This window comes from Amblyomma maculatum, chromosome 6 (genome assembly GCF_055883805.1).
Source record: "Amblyomma maculatum isolate TAMU_Amacu chromosome 6, ASM5588380v1, whole genome shotgun sequence".
Classification (NCBI taxonomy): Eukaryota; Metazoa; Arthropoda; class Arachnida; order Ixodida; family Ixodidae; genus Amblyomma; species Amblyomma maculatum.
The window spans coordinates 138311639-138332554 of NC_139349.1; the positions used below are offsets into that span (position 1 = coordinate 138311639).

Below are 20916 nucleotides of genomic sequence, written 5' to 3' on the forward strand. Positions count from 1 at the left end.
TGTGCTGCTGTAGCTGTCGGCTGGGCATTGGTCAAAGTGATGATGCGCATCTATTCCTTGAACCTCGAGAGGATCGTTGGTGCTTTGAAGTTCAGGCCTGATTCTTACATTTCTTTAAAGATTACAGCATGAGAAGGAGGGCCGAAGTACTTACAGCTCACCATGACGATGGAGCAGATTTGTTTATCCAAAGGATAAAATTTCAGGTTCATTGGACACGAGAGCACCAACGAGATTCTGAAAAGATAAAAAGTTGAAAGTTATCACAACGTGCACGAATTACTGCTAGCAATAATACTAAAAAGGAAGTATTTGAGGGGTGTGTTATAGCATTATGGTATACCTATGGTAGCGAAAGACCAACGTAACGACACTTTCCCAGTGATCTGAATGCTGAGAATACTGGTCCTTATAAAACGGCGTCTTTTTTTCTGATGTTCAACTCACTTTTAACGTCTGCATTTTAGCTGATGTTATTCGTATTCATTTTGCTATGATGAAATTTTGATCTGTCATTTACTGGTAGGAACTTCGTTCCACCTGTAATTCATGCGGGCACCTCTAACATGATGACATCATTTTGACTTAACCTTTTCGTCATTCTGACGTCCTAACTTGTCCCGTCCGAGCAAAAGATGGCACACATGGTCGCTTGTGCAGATATATAACTGCCGATTATAATTTTATTTCGCCGATTCTGGGCTAATGTCATTCTATGGTCGGTCGCGTATATTTGTGCTCACATTTAACATTCTATAGAGGTAAAATACAAAGCTTTCATTCTGAACCGAATCAAAGGCCGATGCTCATTATTTTTTCGTTCCTTCTAGCTAAATGCCCGCCAGCAGTGCAACGAATTAGCTGTTCCTCTTTAGAGGCAGTTTTTAGTTACCTTGATAAATAAAGCAGGCAATAATTATTCAGTGCTTATTCGGCGTTCAACACAGTGAAAGTGGCAGAAAAAGTATGCAGTGATAGGCTACGACCCCTTAGCAGAAATATGCCCTACGCCACGCAAAAGTCCTACGTACTTTAGCTTGCAAGTTTTATGGTATGAGATGAATCTGTTTCGCGCGTCATTTCAGTGGGATTGAAGACTGCCCGACTGTGCAGAAATTACTGCCTCTCTAAATGCGCTTCTATCCCTGCAGATGAGAGCCACTGGTTTTCAGAGCCTAAAAGCGGAAACATCAACCCGTAAAGAAGCTTTTTCACAGCACTAAGGTAGCAGGCGTTTAAACGCCATGCATTTTCCGCGCGCTAAGCATCGTCGATGAAACTTGGTGTTTCAAGACCATGGTGGAAAAAAAATATCTGAAAATCTTCCTTCCACCGTTCAGGACATCCGGCCCAGGGATTCCTGCATGGCGCGGTGGCTTACTGGTAAAGGAGCACGATTGCTAGTTCCAATTACGCGAGTTATAATCCCGGCCGTGGAGGCAGGCTTTCGATGTAAGCGGAAGCCAAGGTGGCGATGAACAGTGCGATGGCAGTGAACGTTAAACAATCCCAGGTGGTCGAAATTTCCGTACCATTCGACTACAGCCTCCCTAATAGGCTCAATCTCTTTCTAAACGTTAAGTATTATAACCTAAGCCACACGAGGGCCTAGACACTCTTACTATTGTGGTGAAGGATTAAAAGTTAATTTGGTCAAAAGCAGAAAGTTATTAGCTGCGAGCTGCTCAATCGTTCAATGCTGTTGGCCAGTGCGGTTGACATTTTGTCCGAACCCTCCAAAAAAACTTCCTCTATTTTGCATCTTGGATATGGGACGGCAGGACTTGGAGGCACACAAAGATGGAAGCGGCAAGAAGTGTGAGGGTTAACGTCCATACCTATATGCGAGTTGGGAGTGTCAGCGCAAAGCAGTGGTTCGCGTTAACCTGCAGCACCTGGTGTTCATTAATTTGCGTGTATTGCAATCAGATAGCAGAAACTCTGCTCATATTCTTTGAACTGATATGCAGCCACGGAAGCCCGGATTCTGTACCTGAACCTTAGGCTCAACATAATCGTTTTGAAAAATAAATATCCCCCCCCCCCCCTTTCTATTAAATACAGGGTAGGTTAGAGCTTTTTTAACCAAAAGTAACATTCGTTAAAAGAATAATGGTAGGGCGCCGGTAGGAACATTCCTCTACCGAGCGCGCCCACGACAGCTTAGTAGAAAAGAATGAAGGTTGATATTGGGCTTTTCTTTAAACACACACAGACACAGAGCCGTCTCGACTAGTAGCACAACAGGACGAAAATTGAGCCAGTAGGGATGCCCACCTGATGCTGAAAAGGACGTCGCCGTTTGGGTGGATGCGCAACAGCACGTTGGGCATGATGATGTTGTGGAAGTGTCCCTCCTTCTCGTTGGAGAAGAAGAGGTCCGGCTTCCAGAGCTTGTCGGGTTCGGTGAGCGTCAGGTAGCGCACCTGGCCGCCCAGATCGTCGTACTGAAGTCTCTCGTCCCGCCACTGTTCTCTGAACGTCATTTGCACTGTGTACTCCTGCGGACGCGCGAGGCGCGCACAACGCACGGGTGTACGCGAGTTCAGGGTCACGGGGAGAGGGTACCAGGATAGAAAAAAAAAGAAACGAGATGCGCGGTCCCAATGGCAAGTGAGGGTGCTGCGCGGCCGACAGCCCGTGCGATCAACGCCGGTCACTTGGCTTGTCCCATTACTGGCGTTTGAGAAAATGTAAGAGCTAAAGGCACTTGCTATGCAAGTGTTTTTAAGCTTGCATCTTACACTCGCATTGCGAATTATAATAGTGTATTTAAATCTAACAAACTAGACTACTATATATGACTTAGCATCCATATTAAAACTTCTGCACATTCAAGGAAAAGGGCAACAGCCTCGAGGAGTTGCGGTAGAAGATTCTGTTATTGTATGACCAATACTTTTGGTTGCATGTGCAAGAATGTGACATAAAATAATTGACTTATTTTGTCTGCTTTGCTGATCGGTTGACTGGTCGATTGATTGATTCATTGATCGATCGGTCAAGCGATCGAGCTATATTCTGAACCAAAACATGTAACTGCATTCAAATGTGTAAATCGAAAACTTCAATTTTTGAAATACAGACCCCAGTTTTGTTGCGAGCAACAAAGGCAAATAACTTGGAATGCTGATGAGGCCTGAGTAATTAACCCTAGACGCGAACTCCATTGTACTCCAGCATGATCTATTTTGTTCCGGTGGCAATTTCAGTAGCAACATGACCCATCCTACCTTATGTTTATGAATAAAATTGTGAAATTATTCGCACACCTGCTGCCCTTAGTGGCCAGTGAGATCGAGTCCCGCAATGTCTTCTGGGAAATACACTGCACTAAGTTCAACATTTACACAAAGACGCCAGTATGGCGTCATTTCATAAATGTTATCCCCCAAGTTCCAGCGTATGCTCTATTTGGATAAAGTCTAAACGGAGTATCGAAATAGATATTTGGGCGCACGGTGACTCTACTATTTAGTGTTTGAATGGCCGATAGTTTCTAACTGGAGTTCCAGCCCTTCTATCACAATGCCAGGAAGGATTCAGAAAAGGGCTTACTAAAATTAGTCTGTCAGACGCGCTTTTCGCCCTCAAGCCATAATAATGTGCAATTGTTCAGCCGTGTACTTTTGTCAACATGCTCAGAGGCTCTCGAAGATTGCGGAAGGTAATGACTGGGCTCCTTTATTGCACTCTGTGGTCCATTTCCGCCGTCGTCGATATCGTTTAAAACGATCACTATTTGTCTACCTCGAATTCGAAACAGTAAGGAACGAACAGCGATACAAGAAAGAAAAACAAGTTAAAAATGTTAAAGAAACTATTTTGTGGGCCGCTCGAGGCAGTAAGCATTTACTATGAATTGTACTTAGGAATATGTAAGTCTAACATGGCGAAAACGACGATTAGCTCTCCCGAAGATCTCGAGATTGTTTCGTAATTAGCCACGTTTATACTGAGCTCATCCCCACTCTAGCATGTTTTCCTCATCTCGTTTTTAGGCTGTAGCATTGTTTCTACAGCCTAAACATGCCGTTGTAAGCAACAGCATGATTAGGCTTAGCATATTTACACAACTAAAATGAGTTCGTCTATAATTCACTGTCGCAGCTTTAGATGGAGAGCAAATATTTTCTGCCATATCAGAAAGAGAATAAAGACGAGGGCGAAGAAAAAAGAAAAGGTAACCTGCGCTTTTCATTATAAGATCGATGATAATTTTGTACCTACCTCTTCTTACCTTACACCTGATATAAAGTACCAAAACCCCATTCACGCATAACTAATTAACTGTATGTTATGCTGATAAGCCTACGTTATAACGAAGGAAGAAGGACAACGAAAAACTGTGAGGTTGAAAGTAAGAAAAAGAACTCAAAGTAGATGTGAAGCCTACCGCCATCAACACTTCTGAGCTGAACGACTGGGCCTTTATTGCCGCCATGATTTATTCATCAGCGTCTCTTCGTTTCTATATTTTTAAGCTATTTTCTGTATTTGTCTACAACTGCATGTGGGGCTTTGTTCCATATATAATGAGCAAAAACAAATCTATTCCTGGGAACACTGCACTGAATGCCTCAGTTCGCTGCATGTGCGTAGCACATCAGTTTTTGTGCATTATCTGAGTGCGTTATCGCACCAATCCCGCCAATGGAACCCGCTTACATAGTACCAAGTCGAGTCCATGCGATACCTGGCAAAAGCAGGGATACCATTCACAAAAATGAATAATTAAATGCGCCCTAGTCGCCCCGAATTTGTCATAGGTTGATATTTCAATAATTACCAGTGTAGTCACTAACACTACGTCACTGACAATAGCCTGAGCTCGCCCATCTCGACTCCCCGAACCGTAAGAGGTCACTGCAGAAACTGTATTGGGAGAAAGCAAGAAATTAGCGCCGTCGCCACGTTTTTCTAATCAGCTATCATTAACTACATATCACTAACTATCTTGTCCCTAAATGTGTTGTCACTAATTAAATTATGTTAGCACTAACTAGCTATCAGTAATTATCTTTTCACTAACTACGTGTAACAAGGCCTCTTTATCATTATTGGTACCATTAGCAATCGTCACCATTTTTAGCAGATTTTGTTGTTCCTTAATCGCTATTATTAATGACAAGTGGCCAGTATGACAACACCATGTGATGACGTCACATCCGGCGACACATACTCGTGACATTTTTCGAACAGGTTTTGCGGACCCAGCATAGTTTATGAAACATACTTTTCACCTTAACCATTTGACAATGTTACTGAGTGCACGACACCCTCAGCTTAATCACAGTAGCAGTAAAATGGTGAAACTGCCTCGAGCAGAGCATTTCTATAGACGCTGTATGGAAAGTCAGATAAAAAAGCTTTTGTAGTTGTAGTACCTAACACAAGAGCACGGTTGCAAGTGAACAAGCCTTTGGCTTAATCCTTTCCTTTCAGGGTCAATAAGACTTGCTTTACACATTCCCTTCAAGTTTGATGCTAGAGAAGCGTTGTGCAAACTTAACTGCCCAAAATATCAGCTTGAAATGAAATTCTACTGTGCTTTGAAAGGAAAGCTGTGCAAAGGCTTGTGCTCCTTTGACCAAAGAAGACTCGCACGCACATCAAAAGACCACATCACACAAACGCGAGAAAATACAGAAGAAAAGATTAGACAAAGGCAGATAGAGAGATAGTAAGAGAGAGGACCACGGCGAGAGTGTATAGAAGAAGGAAGCAGAAAAAGAGTGGGCAACATACAAAAAGGCGCTTCTGGCACGGATTGCGGCATTTAGGGTGCGTTCGGCTCGATGAGGAGTGAGTAAAACCCCCTCAGTGCTTTGGACGTATATATGTTGACAGCTATATATTACCTCCACAGCACAGAGAGGGTTTTGGTGCAATTGCGTGGCTCCTGAAGAATTGGGGGGAGACAAAGAGGGGCAGAGCGGGAGACAACCGACCGGCCGCCGGCCAAGACACACATACACGCACACCAGGCTGCTGCACGGAACATATAAGCACGCACACGCACACACACACGCACACGTACGCAAGCAAAAGCTAGCGCCTCGCACGCAGTTAGGAACAGCAGCACCACCACCGCTACGGAGCCATTCGCAGCCACGCTCGTCCGCTACAGCACGGGAATGGGCAGACAGCAAGCTTGGGGTTTGAACACGCAGGGGAGCAGGCCAGCGCTAGGAAAAGGATATCGATTCGAAGGGAGTACCGGTTGTGACGCGGTGTACGTCCCGAAAAAAAAAAAGCAACGACCTTCGATATCCTTAGTAGGAAGTGGGCAGCGTGAAGTGAATGTAGTCAGAAGAGGCTTACCGCTATAGCCATAACATGCTTCTAACTGAAAGTCACTGTAGCTCTTCGTTCGCCTCAGTTCTAAGGGAGATTGGTTAGGGTTATTTCTACTTAGTAGTAGACCGAATGTGCCTCAAAAGTGTAGTATACAAAACGTGTCCCCTGCTGGAGTTTGACAAAACACAGCAGTCTATAATACAATGACCTAAATGGAAGTGTACACTTAGCTCCTATTTATGTGCTGTTTTCTCACTAAGTATTCATTGATGTTTTGCGAGCGTAAAAAGTATCTGGTCACTTTTGTTGTAATTTCCTGCTTGAGCCATGAGGCGCTACCAGTTCGCGGCGCACTAGGAAACAATTTATCGCATTTTGTCTGACAGTAATTATCTAAAACGGTGTCATAATTATAGGCCTACAGTCTCCTAAATAAGTTAAGGGGAACCTCTAAAACGTTATGCGATATTGAAGAAAGCTGTTTTCCTATGCATCTGTGGGACAAAATTACTAGAGATTACTGTACGCAAACAAGGTGAACGAAACTGGGGCAAAAGAGGAGGGTAGTTGATAGGGCGTAGGACTACGCCACTCGTTTACATCCTAAGTACCTGAGTGGAAACAAAGTTGTAAGAGAAGCGGATGTAACATGACGCTTGCACGTTACACTCTACTGCTATTGAATATGAATTTGTTGGAGGTTTGAGTTTTGCCGCCTGACATTGTTGTTTCCTCGTTAAATTCATACAGAGGTACGCAGCTAATGTAGAAGAGTAAATAAATTTGCTCGCAGCATGAACTCCCTCAGTGCCGTGAAGGTACGGCCAACTGCCATAAATGAAATCTCCTGGGCCCGCTTGCACAAAACAATCTTAAGACTGTCTTAGCTAAGTCCAGACTTAACTGGAGTCTAAAGAATAGGCCACTAGCATGGCCGCTTAAGACTGGAGTCAAGACTGGGCTTCAGTCCTGACTTGAATAAGTCGCTTTTATGATTACGACTCTAGTGCTGTCTTGGTTAAGACACAAGGACGCCAGGTGTCTAAGTAGAGAAATTAGGGAAATACAGGGATGAGCTGGCACTGTCCCTGCTGTAAGATGTACACATTCCGTCAATTTTGCGTTGTGTAAAATCCGTGCCATTGCTTTTTGCGGCTTAAGATTGTGTTACGAGGAAAAATGCCCCAAATGGTTGCTGAGGCCGTTCTGGGAAGCCACTCTGGTGAACATGAACCCGAAGCGTTCGACGTTCGGAACACGAGCCTTCTTAAATAAGCGTGGTCTTTCTAAAGACACCATTTAAGTCTGGTCTTAGCTCGGACTTTATCGTGCAAGCCGGCCCTTGCCTCTTCTCTTGCATTTCGGAACTTTTTCTTTTAATGATCCCCTAACGGCAAGAAATATTAACTCTGCGCATATTTTGAAAGGCCAGGACAGAATAGGTGTAAATTGTTGCCTCACCTAACTAGCTGGAATATTGCTAAAAATAGGCCACATTGCCTGCCGCTAAAATAAATCTGGTCAATTGTATAGGTTACCCTTTCACCTTTATCCTAACTAATGAAACGAATGTTGAGAAAACAGCTGAATTCTATGGAGATTTCTATAAGGAAGTTTAGCACATATCCTAACTGGATCACTGAAGTAAATGTTTGCCCATTTATTAGAATAAAAGGTCATTGTTATTTATAGTGCTGCAGACTAATCAGCGTTTTTAATATTTTCTGGAGTTTCTGAAATTTTCAAACTCTTGCAGTAAATCATGGCGAAACACATCTAACGAAACCAATTTTTGTTCTGGATATAAGATAGCTATTATAAATAACAATTCACCGAGCAGATGGTGTGTTTTTAATCCTGCTCACAAGCCAAATATATGCCGCACTACATAAGTAAGAAACAAAAATGAGAAAAAGAAAACAATATCTTCGCCTTACCCAGGATAACCTTTGTAACGCGCATGCGCAAACCTCAAATGTACGAACTTTTGCTTGAAGAATGTAGATTACTTGTGCTTATTCAACCATACTTTTGTTCCGTTGCGTGCATATATCCGCGACTATCACAGCTTCCTGTAAAACTGACTGCTCTAAGCAAGGCTGATTGCTCTGCTCTAAGAGCTGCTGAGTGGTTGGAGGATTAGCTCAGCTCTTGTGCTCTTGTCATTAGCTCAGCTCTTGTCATAGCTAGCCTGTTGGCAGAGCAATTGATGAAGTGGTACTTGAGTTAGGTGACAAATCATTCTTGGAAAGAATATCAAAAAGAAAAAAAATGAACCCTTACTTGGAGGTCACGAGTGTTTTTGTTATGCATTTCGCCCTGGCCGTATAGCGTGCGACAAGGCAGTGACATTGCATACACAAACACGCTCACAAGCATACGCACAGGCAAGTGAACAGACAGTGCGACGACGTGACACACAGAGAAGCGTCTCTTTAATGTCAACTTGCAGGACAGACATACGGTGCGACAGCGCATGGCAAAAAAAGCTGACATTCACAAACATGTCGAGACTTTCGCTGCTTTTTTTTTTCTTTTTCTCCTTTTCCAAAACAGATGCCACATGCACATTTCAGGCGAGTGGACGCTGCTGCTCGGAGGGCACCGCTTACGAATGGCTGGACAGAGTGCTTAAGGACGAGCAGTGTCTGCCGCAAAGACATACACGTGCCGGGTGGGTGTGTGTATGTGCTAGATTTGAGGGGTGCTGTCGCTAGGCAAGAGGCGAGATTTAATGTACGCTCATGACTGGTGAGTATTTTCATTACACTAACCATGCTTGAGTGTGCAGATGAATCTTATGTGCTTTTAAAGTTGCCACGCTGTCTCAGCAAGAAGAAGAAATAAAGCTGGCAAAAATAGAGAAATACTTCTAAGAGAACGTTCCCAATTTATAAACCAAAATGCTGTTTTATGCTCTTACTACCTTATTACGATGCCCTGAACAGTGCGCAATGACATGAAGAGGGAGATGCATCCCGCCTTCCACAAGCTTTGTACATTTGCGGCCGTTCAAGTTAGCAAAGTGTGTCATAATACAACTTCAGCCATTTTGGTATACTAATGTTCCAAAAATCCTGCGGCCTGAACGCTACTTGGGTTCCTTTAGAGGAGATAAATGTCATTGGACGCTGCGAACCAGCGGGAAAGAAGTCTTGTTTGCAATGGTGGGTCACACAGCTGCCATCTAAACTGCGTTTGGCAAGGCGACAAGAGCGATGTAGTAAAACACACAACATAGATACAGACACAGGAGCTTCAAACAACACTGCAGCACGGAGCAAAGACGCCAATATAAACATTCTTACCTTGCACGCGGCGAGTTGCTGTCCAAAGACTGCGACCGATTTCGAAAGAATGTTTGTAAAAATTAAACGAAATGAAACTTACCTTGTTTTGTGGTAGATTTATCCGGCACAAGAACTCTAACGGCATAAGGAAGAAATAGCCATGCATGCTTAGACGCGCTGTCTAAACTAGTTCTTAGTACTCTCCTCATATGTGAAAGGTCTCTTCTAGCTCCCGCTTTTAATGGCTGAGATCAACGAGAAGCGGATGAAGTGTTACAGGATAATTAAACGACACTTGACAAGTGCCTTGCAAGGTGGCAAGCTGACTTCTAAGCTCGGGCGTTCCACCAAAACAAAGCTGATGTATTTGCTTCATCTGCTTGATCTAAAGAGTTTTGGAGACTAGTGGTTGTCAGGGACCCCAGAACTTACCTTTACTGAGGCTGTAGTCGCGCCAAAAATAACACTAACTAAATACCAGGTGCCCTTTCAGTGGCCATGGCTGCTCTAAGTTCATTTTCTTGAAGTGCGGATTTTACCTTGTGCCCACGGCATTATATTTAGGCACTGCTTGTGTGCGAGAACTCGTGAATAAAAATTTCTTTTAAGGCATATCAGAAGAACGACCTCTATCAAGCCTACTACCCAACGACCTAGCACAATGCGAAGAAACGGCACCAGGCTATGATATCGCTAGAACCTGGCCCAACTTGCATGTAGATTGAAAAGTATGTGCGGATTGTGAGGTTCTTGATCTACATCATGCTCAGATAATAATAGCCAATCAACAACGACAGGTTCGAGCTCAAACACAAGGAACAAAATTCGTACGAGCGGAGGGGTGGCAACGATAACCCAATCGTTCACGTTTTTTATTGTGCACGCAACAACAAGCTCAAACGATGTAACACAAAGGTTCAGGAACTTCTTTCTTACTCTAGTCAAGGTGGATAGTCATGCAGCATTATTGGTGGACTCAGCGTAACCGCCTACTTCACTTTCGCATACATTTTCTGAACGCAGACGATAGATGTTGCATACGGGATACACAACACAAGTAAAAGGGAACGGGAGCACAAGAGGCTTCTGCCGAATTTTCAAAGGTAACTGGGCCTTAATGGCTTTGCCTAAGGCAGAGTTTTGTGAGACATGAACGTTGTGTAGCTAGGAGATGAGCGGACCAAATTTAAAAGCGGATGACAAGGACAGACAAAACATCGAGAGCAGACATAAGCAGACAGACATTTGGACACCAGCTGGGTACAGGTGACGTGCATTAGGAGACACCAATGTTAATGCAAACGCAATCAAACGTCACTGCTCTCGTCAGGCCTAGATAAAATTTTGAAAGCCGTCCTCCAGGCGTCAAGCCACCTGACTGAGCTCCTACCGTATCCTTTATTGGTTTCGTAATGATTCCTAAACATATTTAGTTATTTTAATGTGCCCACCCAGGTTTTCAACCCAGGTTGAAAACACAACACAACAAATATTTTGAATGAGTGCTAAATGAAGAGATATCCTATGATAATTCAGGGAGCTATCCTTTCGAGCAGTTCTCGTGTATCACCAAGAAAAAAAAGGCAATGTGTTGCACTGACATTCACGAACACAAAGAAACGAACGCGAGTGTTCATGTCTGCCAGCTTCAAAATAAAAATAGTTTTTTGAAAGAAAACTTAAATACGAATCGCGTCCCTGTGCTACAGCTGTAGGCTTCTACAGTTCAACTAAAATGATAGGCACTAGTACATGCTGTCGAGTATACGAGATAACGTTCACGAGCACACCAAGCACTCCACCATCAAGTCCTCACATCATCCCGGAAACGACATTCACACAAGTGACACAAACCACGACACCTCACGCACGGAGAGCACGACAGAGTGGTGCGCCTTAAATTGTTTGGTACCTTGCGTGATGAAAAAGATTGGAATGCGCATATACTTTTGAATATAGTACTCGATGCCTAAGTGAAGGTTGTTGTAATGCCATTACGGGACCATAGATGTTCTACAGCAGCCTTTGTAGCTTGCTAGAAGGTGCATGCCGCAAATTTTGTTTATTTGGAACCTAGTTTCATTTCGAAAGGAAGGCTTCTTGGGATACGAAATGCTAAATAAGAGCCTGATCGTGAAAATTCCCCTTGTTATAAAAATTGACGTACGTATTACCTCCCTTTTTGCGATTTCTAAAATACCGTCGAGGTCTCTAGAGGCACCAGAATCGGCTACTCAAGGCATGAGTGGAAGCTCGCCAACGGCTGCCCCGCCAAGTTCCGTAAAACCTGCGCTCCTGCACCTTCTAAGCAGCTCGCGCGCGTTGGCCAGCGCGCTCGTGCGCCGCAGGACACGCGTGTACTTACCATGCTCAAATCGTCAATCTTGCTAATACTGCGAAGATAGATGTTGACCCTGACAACACACGGGCCATCTACAAGGAGGGGGGCGGGGATGGGCGATCCGAGAAGAAAAGTAATAAGAAGGCTGGCCTCGAAGGAGGAAAATAGCGAGAAGAAAAGAGGAAAGGAAAAAAAAGAGAGCGCACGCAAGGAGGAGGATAAGGAGGCCCCACCTAGCGTCGTCTCCGGTTCGCCAACAGACCGACTCGCGGAAAACCTCTCGCTCTTTGCGGGCCCTGCCTTTGCCTTTTGCGTGATGTCACACTTACCATGGTGACGTCATCAATTCTGCTGATACTTCTTATATAGATGTTAACGCGTACAAGAGCCGGCCCGTCTGCAGCGGGATGGGGGAGACAGACAGAAGGGGGAAATCGCCGGTGAAAGAGGGATCACGAGCTGCCAGGTTTGGTGCTGTTTTACTTTTCCCTGCCATCGGCCATTTTCTTTTTTTATTATTATTGAAGAAGGCAGAAGGCCAATGTAAGAAGATACGTGATGCTGGGAAAATGAAATTTAGTTCTTAGTTTAATTTAATGGCCAGAACATTTACAACGAAAGTATGAAGGGAAAAAGCACATATATTTTCTTCTTTCTTTCATTTTTCATTTTTGCAGGTAAGCCTTATTGAACGTCCCCTGCTTTCCTTTTGAGAAGCGGCAGCACAAGCAATATCAGGGCCTTAAATGTAGGTTGCAAAAAAAAAATTATTACGCTAAATTCAATGCAGCACAAAACCTTGCATGCTTTGTGTTCGATCATAAAACCGGGAGTGCTGACGCCGGTTTTGCAATGGCCTATTATATTCTATGGCATTGAACCTGTGCTCATTTTGCGCACAACATGCTACACAAAAGGTAAGATACAGTTTCCTACGAGAGCACTTTCAAACTGTTTCTTTTTTTTCTAGTTAGAAGAAAATGATTGCAAGTGAGCGATAGCGGAAAGTGTCTCAATAAACTAACACAAACAAATGACCATGTCTTTTTGATTCCTCAACTACGATAAACATTAACAAAAATTATGTTCGGCTACTACGCTTTATGTAAGTAAATGAACGATTATTTTATACTAAATATTATTCATAGTTCTTGAACACATTTACGAGGCACTCGAAAAAAGACACTCATTCGTCAACGAAGCGATAGCAGCTTTCAATACTGCTCTTTGAAGCAAATGCTGGGTAAAAGTAATCCAAACATTTAACATGGACCAAATTTACACCTTATGCCGAGCTTCGGCTTGAGGCATGCCAGAACAGAATCTTCAGAGCAAAAGTATTCAACACAGAAGTTCTAATCGAGGCACAATGTTTGAATCATCAAAATTACCATGCACACACACACACACACACAAACACACACAAGAAAAAGAAACAGAGGTTAAAATGGCAGCCAAAACATCAACAGCGACTTAACGTGGGAACATAAACAGACGAGACAGCGTGAAAAAGAACGCTTCTATGGTGCACAAGAACATAGCACACAAGCATGCACACATAGCTCTCAATCGTAAATTCAGTTTCCGTAGCAACAGACTGAATGAATGCGGGGTGGAGAAAGCCCCGCCTCCTGGGCTTACGGCCAGATGATGTAGCTTGAGAACATATGCAGCGTTAAGCATGCGAGTTTGTACCTGTTATGCATATTTGAATACGTGTATATCATGGTCTTGTCGGATTCGTTAGTGATTCGCTTAAGGCCATAAAATCTGACTTTATCGACTTTATACAAGGCAGTATTCAGCAAGGTACGGGAGAACGTATGACACACTACCATGATGCAGCAATGATCAAGACATGAAACTTAGTTTTGAATGTTGCGATCTTCAAACCGTGGCCTGAATGACTAATTGAGGACGGGCTCCCAATTTAGCCTAGGTATTCCGTAGCCGAACACTCTTTGCATTGGAGTGTCAGAATAACAAATCTATGGAGAGTGTGGCTATGTATTGAGTATGTACACCTCTCAGTTTGAAGGTCACCACTTGTGTATTCGTAACCGTGTGGCGCCAGCGTTATCTGACGCCAATTATTCATTCCAGATATGATCTTAGGTGCAACTTGAATGTGCCGCCACATAGAACGACTCTGCTACGAAGTTTGGTCCCATGTGTGCCTCTCAGAGAACTGATATCGTAAGCATATAAGCATAACCCCCCGTCAGTAAAGAAGGAATGACATCGACTGACGACAGCTAGAAATACAGCTGTATTTTCAATGCCTTTCGTTGGAGATGTGCTTCGATCCAGGCCGTATTCACTTTTTCCTTACGAGAATTCGATTTCATACTCTCCTTGACCTCCTCTTGAGTTGACGACCCAACATTTACATCCACAATGTAATGTATTATTCGCTTACCATTCTACAGCAGCCGGGTTAAACCTGCGTATTTTTTCTTAATTATTTTGTTAAATTATAAGGTTCTCAACTGATATGCTCGCATTTCGGACATTGGGCTTTCTTATTTTTTTTATTATAACAGAATGTATTACACAAGGTCGGCACCAAAGAACTGCGAAATAACACAGTAAATGCGCTCAAAACACTGATAAGCAGAGCGGACATCCGACTTCCAGGACATCGAATAACGCTTCAGAAAGCAGGAATGCGCCATCTAGTGAAGTTTTGTAACCTAAATATATTGAAAGGGGGCTTATCCAGTACTCAGATGGGGATTGTAAGCCTCCGTAAGCTGAAGGGCGGGCAACACAAAACACAGCCAGTCTGGGCACAGAAGAACGAGCTCGAGCAGCACGGTGGCACTTCGTCGTTCTCACCGTCGTCTTCCTGATATGCTGCCACCATAGTCCGCTACAATATTAACAAGCTGTAGCAACTATTTTATTCTAGCCTACCGGCTGCTGAATACACAAAAGCAAAACTCAATTTTCCCCGCGTTCTAAACATCCTACCAGATTTTGGTTGGCCGCTTCTGCAACTTCATACATGGTCCGCGCGAGCTAGACTGACATAACTAAGAGAAAACACTTCACTTAACGGAAGATGCTGTTACGAAGATCTATCTTGTGAGCCTTCTTTAGGAAGTGTACAACATAGGATGTCGATTACCGCTCAGACTTTAGAGGAGCCCACGTTCGAACAATCAAGATGAAACACGGCGTAGGCCGAAAGCAAACAAATATTGCTGGCACGAGCGAAACACAGAAAGCATACAGACGAGACACAAGCGATATCTCACTACTATTACCAGTGCACGCACGCGCAGACAGGGATTGCCGGAGGAAATGGCCATGTGGTCACCATTCTTCGTGGTCATTACAGCCTTGCACCAACCTATGAAAACACAAGCTTCCCTGACGACATCCAGCTGCGCTGACCAAGCTGCATCGTGTTTCTGCCCGAAAGCTTTCATTGTTTCCCGACAGGTTCGCGGAGGGATGACAAGCAATTCACCACCGGTGTTATCTTTGAGGCATGCTTGCTCGCTTCGGTGTCGCGTCCAAAGACAAAAATACGCGCGCACGACGACGTTCAAGCAATATTTGCTCGTTCGAACGTCCGTTATAATGCCCTGGGCGCACTGAGTGCCGGTGCAGTCGCTTCCTGTAAACAAGCGTTCGAGACCCTGCCCGCTAGTTTGCTCAGAGGAGGAGCTTATGTTTTTCGACGAGACGGGGTGGATCACTGGGACACGTGGGGAGCCGGGGGCCATGATGGGGGAAGGGGGGGGGGGGTGTTTGCAAAAGAACGCGCCAACTGGTGCTGAGAGAAACATAAACAAAAAAAATGAAAGTATCGGACAGTGTTGTGATATTAGGAATACCTGAACCCACTACATTTCTTGGAAGGAAAATACCGAAGTATAACCAGAGCGCCCGGGATCCTGCGCTCGAATCTTCAATTTTGTTGACCGGTCATTCGAGCGGCAGAATACTCACCTGTCCCACCCTTGTTCCTAGCTTGTAGAAAACTAAAAGAATGGTAGTTTAACAAAACTTGAAGTTGGGCTAGATGGTGCATTGTAAGCGCGTGTCCTGTGTCTTCTTCTCTTGTGTGTGTCTTCCCGTGCGCTTTATCTTCAGTCAATTTAAAAGAATGGCAAACGTTCATTCTTTTCTGAGTTTCGTCACGTCAACGATTAGGAACCTGCAATATTTCTTTTTTGTAGACCTGTGGCATGTACAGACGAAGCACATCGCTTGTGTTGTGTGTTGTGTTTCATCCGTCCCCTGGTGTAGCTAGTAGCTCATAAGTCTTTAAGTCATCATCATCAGCCTGATTATACCCACTGCAGGGCGAAGGCCTCTCCCATATCTCTCCACTTAACCCGGTTCTGTGCTAGCTGCATCCACTTGACCCCTGCGAACTTCTTAATCTCATCCGCCCACCTAACTTTCTGCCGCCCCCTGCTACGCTTTCCTTCCCTTGGAATCCAGTTTGTTACCCTCAGCGACCATCGGTTATCCTCTCTTCGCACTAGATGTCCTCCCATGTCCATTTCTTCTTCTTAATTTCCACTAGAATGACGTTTACTTGAGTTATTTCTCTGACCCACTCTGCACGCTTTCTATCTCTTAATGTTACCCCTACCATTTTTCGTTCCATAGCCCTCTGGGTTGTCCTCAACTTAAGTAGAACTCTCTTGGTTAGCCTCCACGTTTCAGCGCCATAGGTGAGTGCAGGCAAGATGCAACTGTTGTATACTTTCCTCTTGAGCGATACCGGTAAGCTGCTAGTCATAATCTGCGAGTGCTTGCCAAATGCGCTCCATCCCAATCTTATTCTTCTTGTTATTTCCTTTTCATGCTCCGGATCTGCGGTTACTACCTGTCCTAAGTAGATATATTCGCCTACTACTTTCAGTATTCTGCTACCTAATGTAAACTCCTGTTCCTTCCCGAGGCTGTTGAACATTACCTTAGTCTTCTGCATATTGATTTTCAAGCCTACCTTTCTACTTTTCCTGTCTAGGTCATCAATCATTATTTGCAGTTCATCTCCCGAGTTGCTTAGCAAGGCAATGTCATCAGCAAATCGCAGATTACTGAGGTATTCTCCATCTAGCCTTATCCCTAACTGCTCCCATTCCAAGTCTGAATACTTCCTCTGAACAAGCTGTGAATAGTGCTGGGGAGATTGTGTCTCCTTGCCTAACACCTTTCTTTATGGGAATTTTGTTACTTTCTTTATGCAGAACTATGGTTGCTGTGCAGCCACTATATATATCTTCCAGCACTTTCACGTACGGCTCGTCTACCCCCTGATTTCGCAATGCGTGCATCACCACCGAGGTTTCAACTGAGTCAAATGCTTTCTCGTAATCAATGAATGCTATGTATAAGGACTGGTTATATTCCGCGCATTTTTCTATCACCTGATTGATGGTATGGATATGATCGATAGTAGAGTACCGTTTCCGAAACCCTGCTTGATCCTTTGCTTGATTGCAGTCTAAGGTTGTCCTGATTCTATTAGCGATTACCTTAGTAAATACCTTATACGTAACAGACAGTAAGCTGATTGGTCTGTAATTTTTAAGGTCCTTAGAGTCCCCTTTCTTGTGAATGAGGATAATGTTTGCATTCTTCCATGCTTCCGGTACCGTCGATGACACCAGGCACTGCGTATACAGGGTGGCCAGTTTTTCTAGCACGATATCCCCCCCGTCCTTCAGCAAATCTGTAGTTATCTGATCCTCTCCAGCTGATTTTCCCCTTTTCATAGTTTCTAGTGCTTTCTTGACCTCGTCCTTCGTCACTGGTGGAACGTCTGACTGTTTTTCCCTACCGCCAATCTCATTACGGTCCTGACTACTTTGGCTACTGTAGAGATCTGTATAGAACTCCTCGGCTACTTTGACTATCTTGTCCATATTACTGATGACGTTGCCCGCCTTGTCCCTTATCGCATACATCTGGTTTTTGCCTATGCCCAATTTCTTCTTTACCGCTTTAAGGCTTCCCCCGTTCTTTACAGCATGCTCAATTTTCTCCATGTTATACTTCCTTATATCGGCCACCTTGCGCTTATTGATTAGCTTTGATATCTCGGCCAATTCGATCTGGTCTGTTGGATTGGAAGCTTTCATACTCTGCCGTTTCTTAATCAAATCTTTCGTCTCCTTAGACAGCTTACCGGTATCCTCTCTAACTATCCTACCGCCTACTTCTACCGCGCACTCAGTAATGATATCTCTGAAATTATTGTTCCTTGCCTCTAGGGTAATGTCGCCATCCTCAGTTAGAGCTGAATACCTATTCTGTAGCGAGATCCTGAACTCTTCTGCCCTCCCCCTCACCGCTAATTCGTTGATGGGTTTCTTTCTTACTAATCTATTGCGTTCCTTCTTCAGATTTAGGCTAATTCGGGACCTCACCATCCTGTGGTCACTACATCGAACTTTCCCGATTACCTCTACATCCTGCACAATGGCGGGGGTTGAACACATTATGAAGTCGATTTCATTTTTAGTCTCTCCGTTAGGACTTTTCCATGTCCATTTTCGGTTCTTCCGTTTGCTGAAGAAGGTATTCATGATTCGTAAGTTATTGCGCTCTGCAAACTCAACTAGTAACTCCCCCCTGCTATTCCTAGAACCAATGCCATAGTCACCTACTGCCTTGCCTCCTGCCTGTTTTTTCCCTACCTTGGCATTGAAGTCGCCCATTAGTACAGTATACTGCGTCTTTACTTTTCGCATTGCCGATTCTACATCTTCATAGAAGCTTTCAACTGCCTGGTCATCATAACTACATGTAGGTGCATAGGCCTGTACAACCTTCAGTTTATACCGCTTATTAGGCCTAATTACGATGCCTGCAACCCTCTCATTAATACTATAGAATTCATCTATATTACCCGCTATATACTTATTGACAAGGAAACCTACTCCTAGTTGTCGCCTCTCTGGTAAACCTCGATAACACAGTACATGCCCATCCTTCAGTACAGTATATGCCTCATTCGGCCTCCTAACCTCACTAAGCCCTATGACATCCCATTTCATGCCCTCTAGTTCCTCTAACAGCACTGCTAAACTAGCTTCACTAGCTAGGGTTCTAGCATTAAACGTTGCCAGGGTCAGTTTCCAATGGCGGCCTGTCCAGCGGAGCCAGGCTTTCTTAGCACACCCCCTGCTGCGTCACAGGTCTGACCGCCGCCGTGGTCAGTTGTTCCGCAGCCGCTGGTGACTGAGGGCCGGGGTTTTATGGAGCTTATCATAGGAGGTTGTGGCCAATTACTGCACCAGGGTGGCCAACTCCTGTTCTGGTGAGGGAGTGCGTTGCCGGAGGTGTTCACCGGCATCAGGTCGCACCCCAAACCTGTATATGCAATTCCATCGACACGCGGATTTTTTTTTTTTTTTGTCATCCGGTGGAGAATTGCGCGGCACCGGGATTTGAACCCCGGTCCTCTTGCATGCCAGGCGGATGTTCTACCGCTACGCCACCGCTGCACCTGCCAGTAGGATCTGCCACCTGCCAGTCTTTAAGTATGATCCAGCAACTGACCCTTGTGTTAGCATTGTTAGCTGAAATATTTCAGGTACCCATGGCAACAGCGAAGTGGCACGTGACGGCCACCTCCCTTCTCATGAGCCACTCAGTGTAGCTAATAGGACGGAGTTTCGCTGAATGCTCGACTTTATGAGGCATCACCAAGATGCTGATGCACGCATTCACCCATTCAGTCACAACGCGTTATATGCTCCATTCTAATGTAATGCGTCGAGTGGCTTGAAATCTCAGCTTTTCAAGGCTGCGTTTACTTTCGTTTACAACTGCCCCAATTTAACCTTTCATTTCATGCGCAATAGGTGGGCTATTGCACAATAGTGGACACCTAAAAGCAATCATTGGTGCACTAGAAAAAGTTGTAGCTTGACTACTTGCCTTCAATTTGTTGCTGTATGCATGGCTGGTGCAGAAACTGTCCAGTGGCAATGGACATGTCTAACTGATCGCTACTGCAAAACGGAGCGACTTGAGCAATAGCTCTTTGTACATAAGTTTGTTCTGCACAACGTTGTTTACTAGAAAAGGCAATCAAAACGTCAGTATGCATTTGATATAAAGGCATTCGCTGAAACAGTATTCTCGCGTGTCAGAGGATCCAAATGCCCCTCTATTCAAGCTGTTGTCACAATAAAGGAGACCCCAAAGCCACATAAGGCTAAGGCTGACCATATTCTTACCAGACCCCCATACTCAAGAAAGAATCAAAACTGTGGCAGTACTGTAATACTAGCGAACACGGAAAGGTTGCAGCATTCAGCCCAGAATCATACTTAGAAGGAATGAGGCACAACTGCGCTCACGCTATGGTTGGGCTTTCTCCTGCAGCCGTATCATTGCATCGTCAGTACCAGCATTGAAAGCGTGACATCTCAGGGAGCGGAAGGAGGAGGAGGAGCTGCGCCATTCATGAAAACAACGCTGCGAAGCTTCGTCACTTCGTTGCCGGGAGGGGAAATTTTTTGCGAGATCGTTAGCGCCAAATGGGGTTAACGCGCGCGAAACGTTCTCGCCTCAAGGCTGGCGCAAGATTTCTGCCGCCTGCCACAACCTCCTCAAGCTCTTTTGAATAGTGAAGTTTAGCTTTACTATTCTTTTTTTTTCTTCTCGTCCAGTGCACTTCACTCGTCCGCTGCCGGCACCATTTAAAAGGGTCCCAACGCGCTTCAACGCCGCATTGCTCGGGAGTCAATGACAGCCGCGAGTTAAAGGAGCCAAGTCGGGCGAGAGTATTTGCGATACAACATCCGAACAGTTTACTACAGTGATGGATGGAAGTTGGCCGCCCCATTCAACGCGTCCTCGACTCGCGCCACTTCGCCGCAGACTGCTTCGAGCCACAGCGCCTTCGGCCAAATCTATACGGCGCTACGCGCGCCAGGCGAATTCATGCTTCCCTCCTCCCCCTCCTTCTACGCGAGCTTCTTTTCTACAGAACGCCTAACTTGA

The 20916-nt window shown here is 44.6% G+C and overlaps 1 protein-coding gene across 1 annotated transcript in view; it reads right to left on the minus strand.

The window, feature by feature from the left end:
- Positions 1–20916, minus strand: part of GluClalpha (glycine receptor alpha 1) — a 227086-nt gene that overhangs the window by 12131 nt on the left and 194039 nt on the right. Inside the window, exons 5-7 of the mRNA XM_084607478.1 lie at positions 11956–12023; positions 2278–2501; positions 155–237 (exon numbers count right to left, since the gene is read on the minus strand). Coding sequence (XP_084463604.1) covers positions 155–237; positions 2278–2501; positions 11956–12023 — 375 coding nt within the window. The remainder of the gene's footprint in view (positions 1–154; positions 238–2277; positions 2502–11955; positions 12024–20916) is intronic.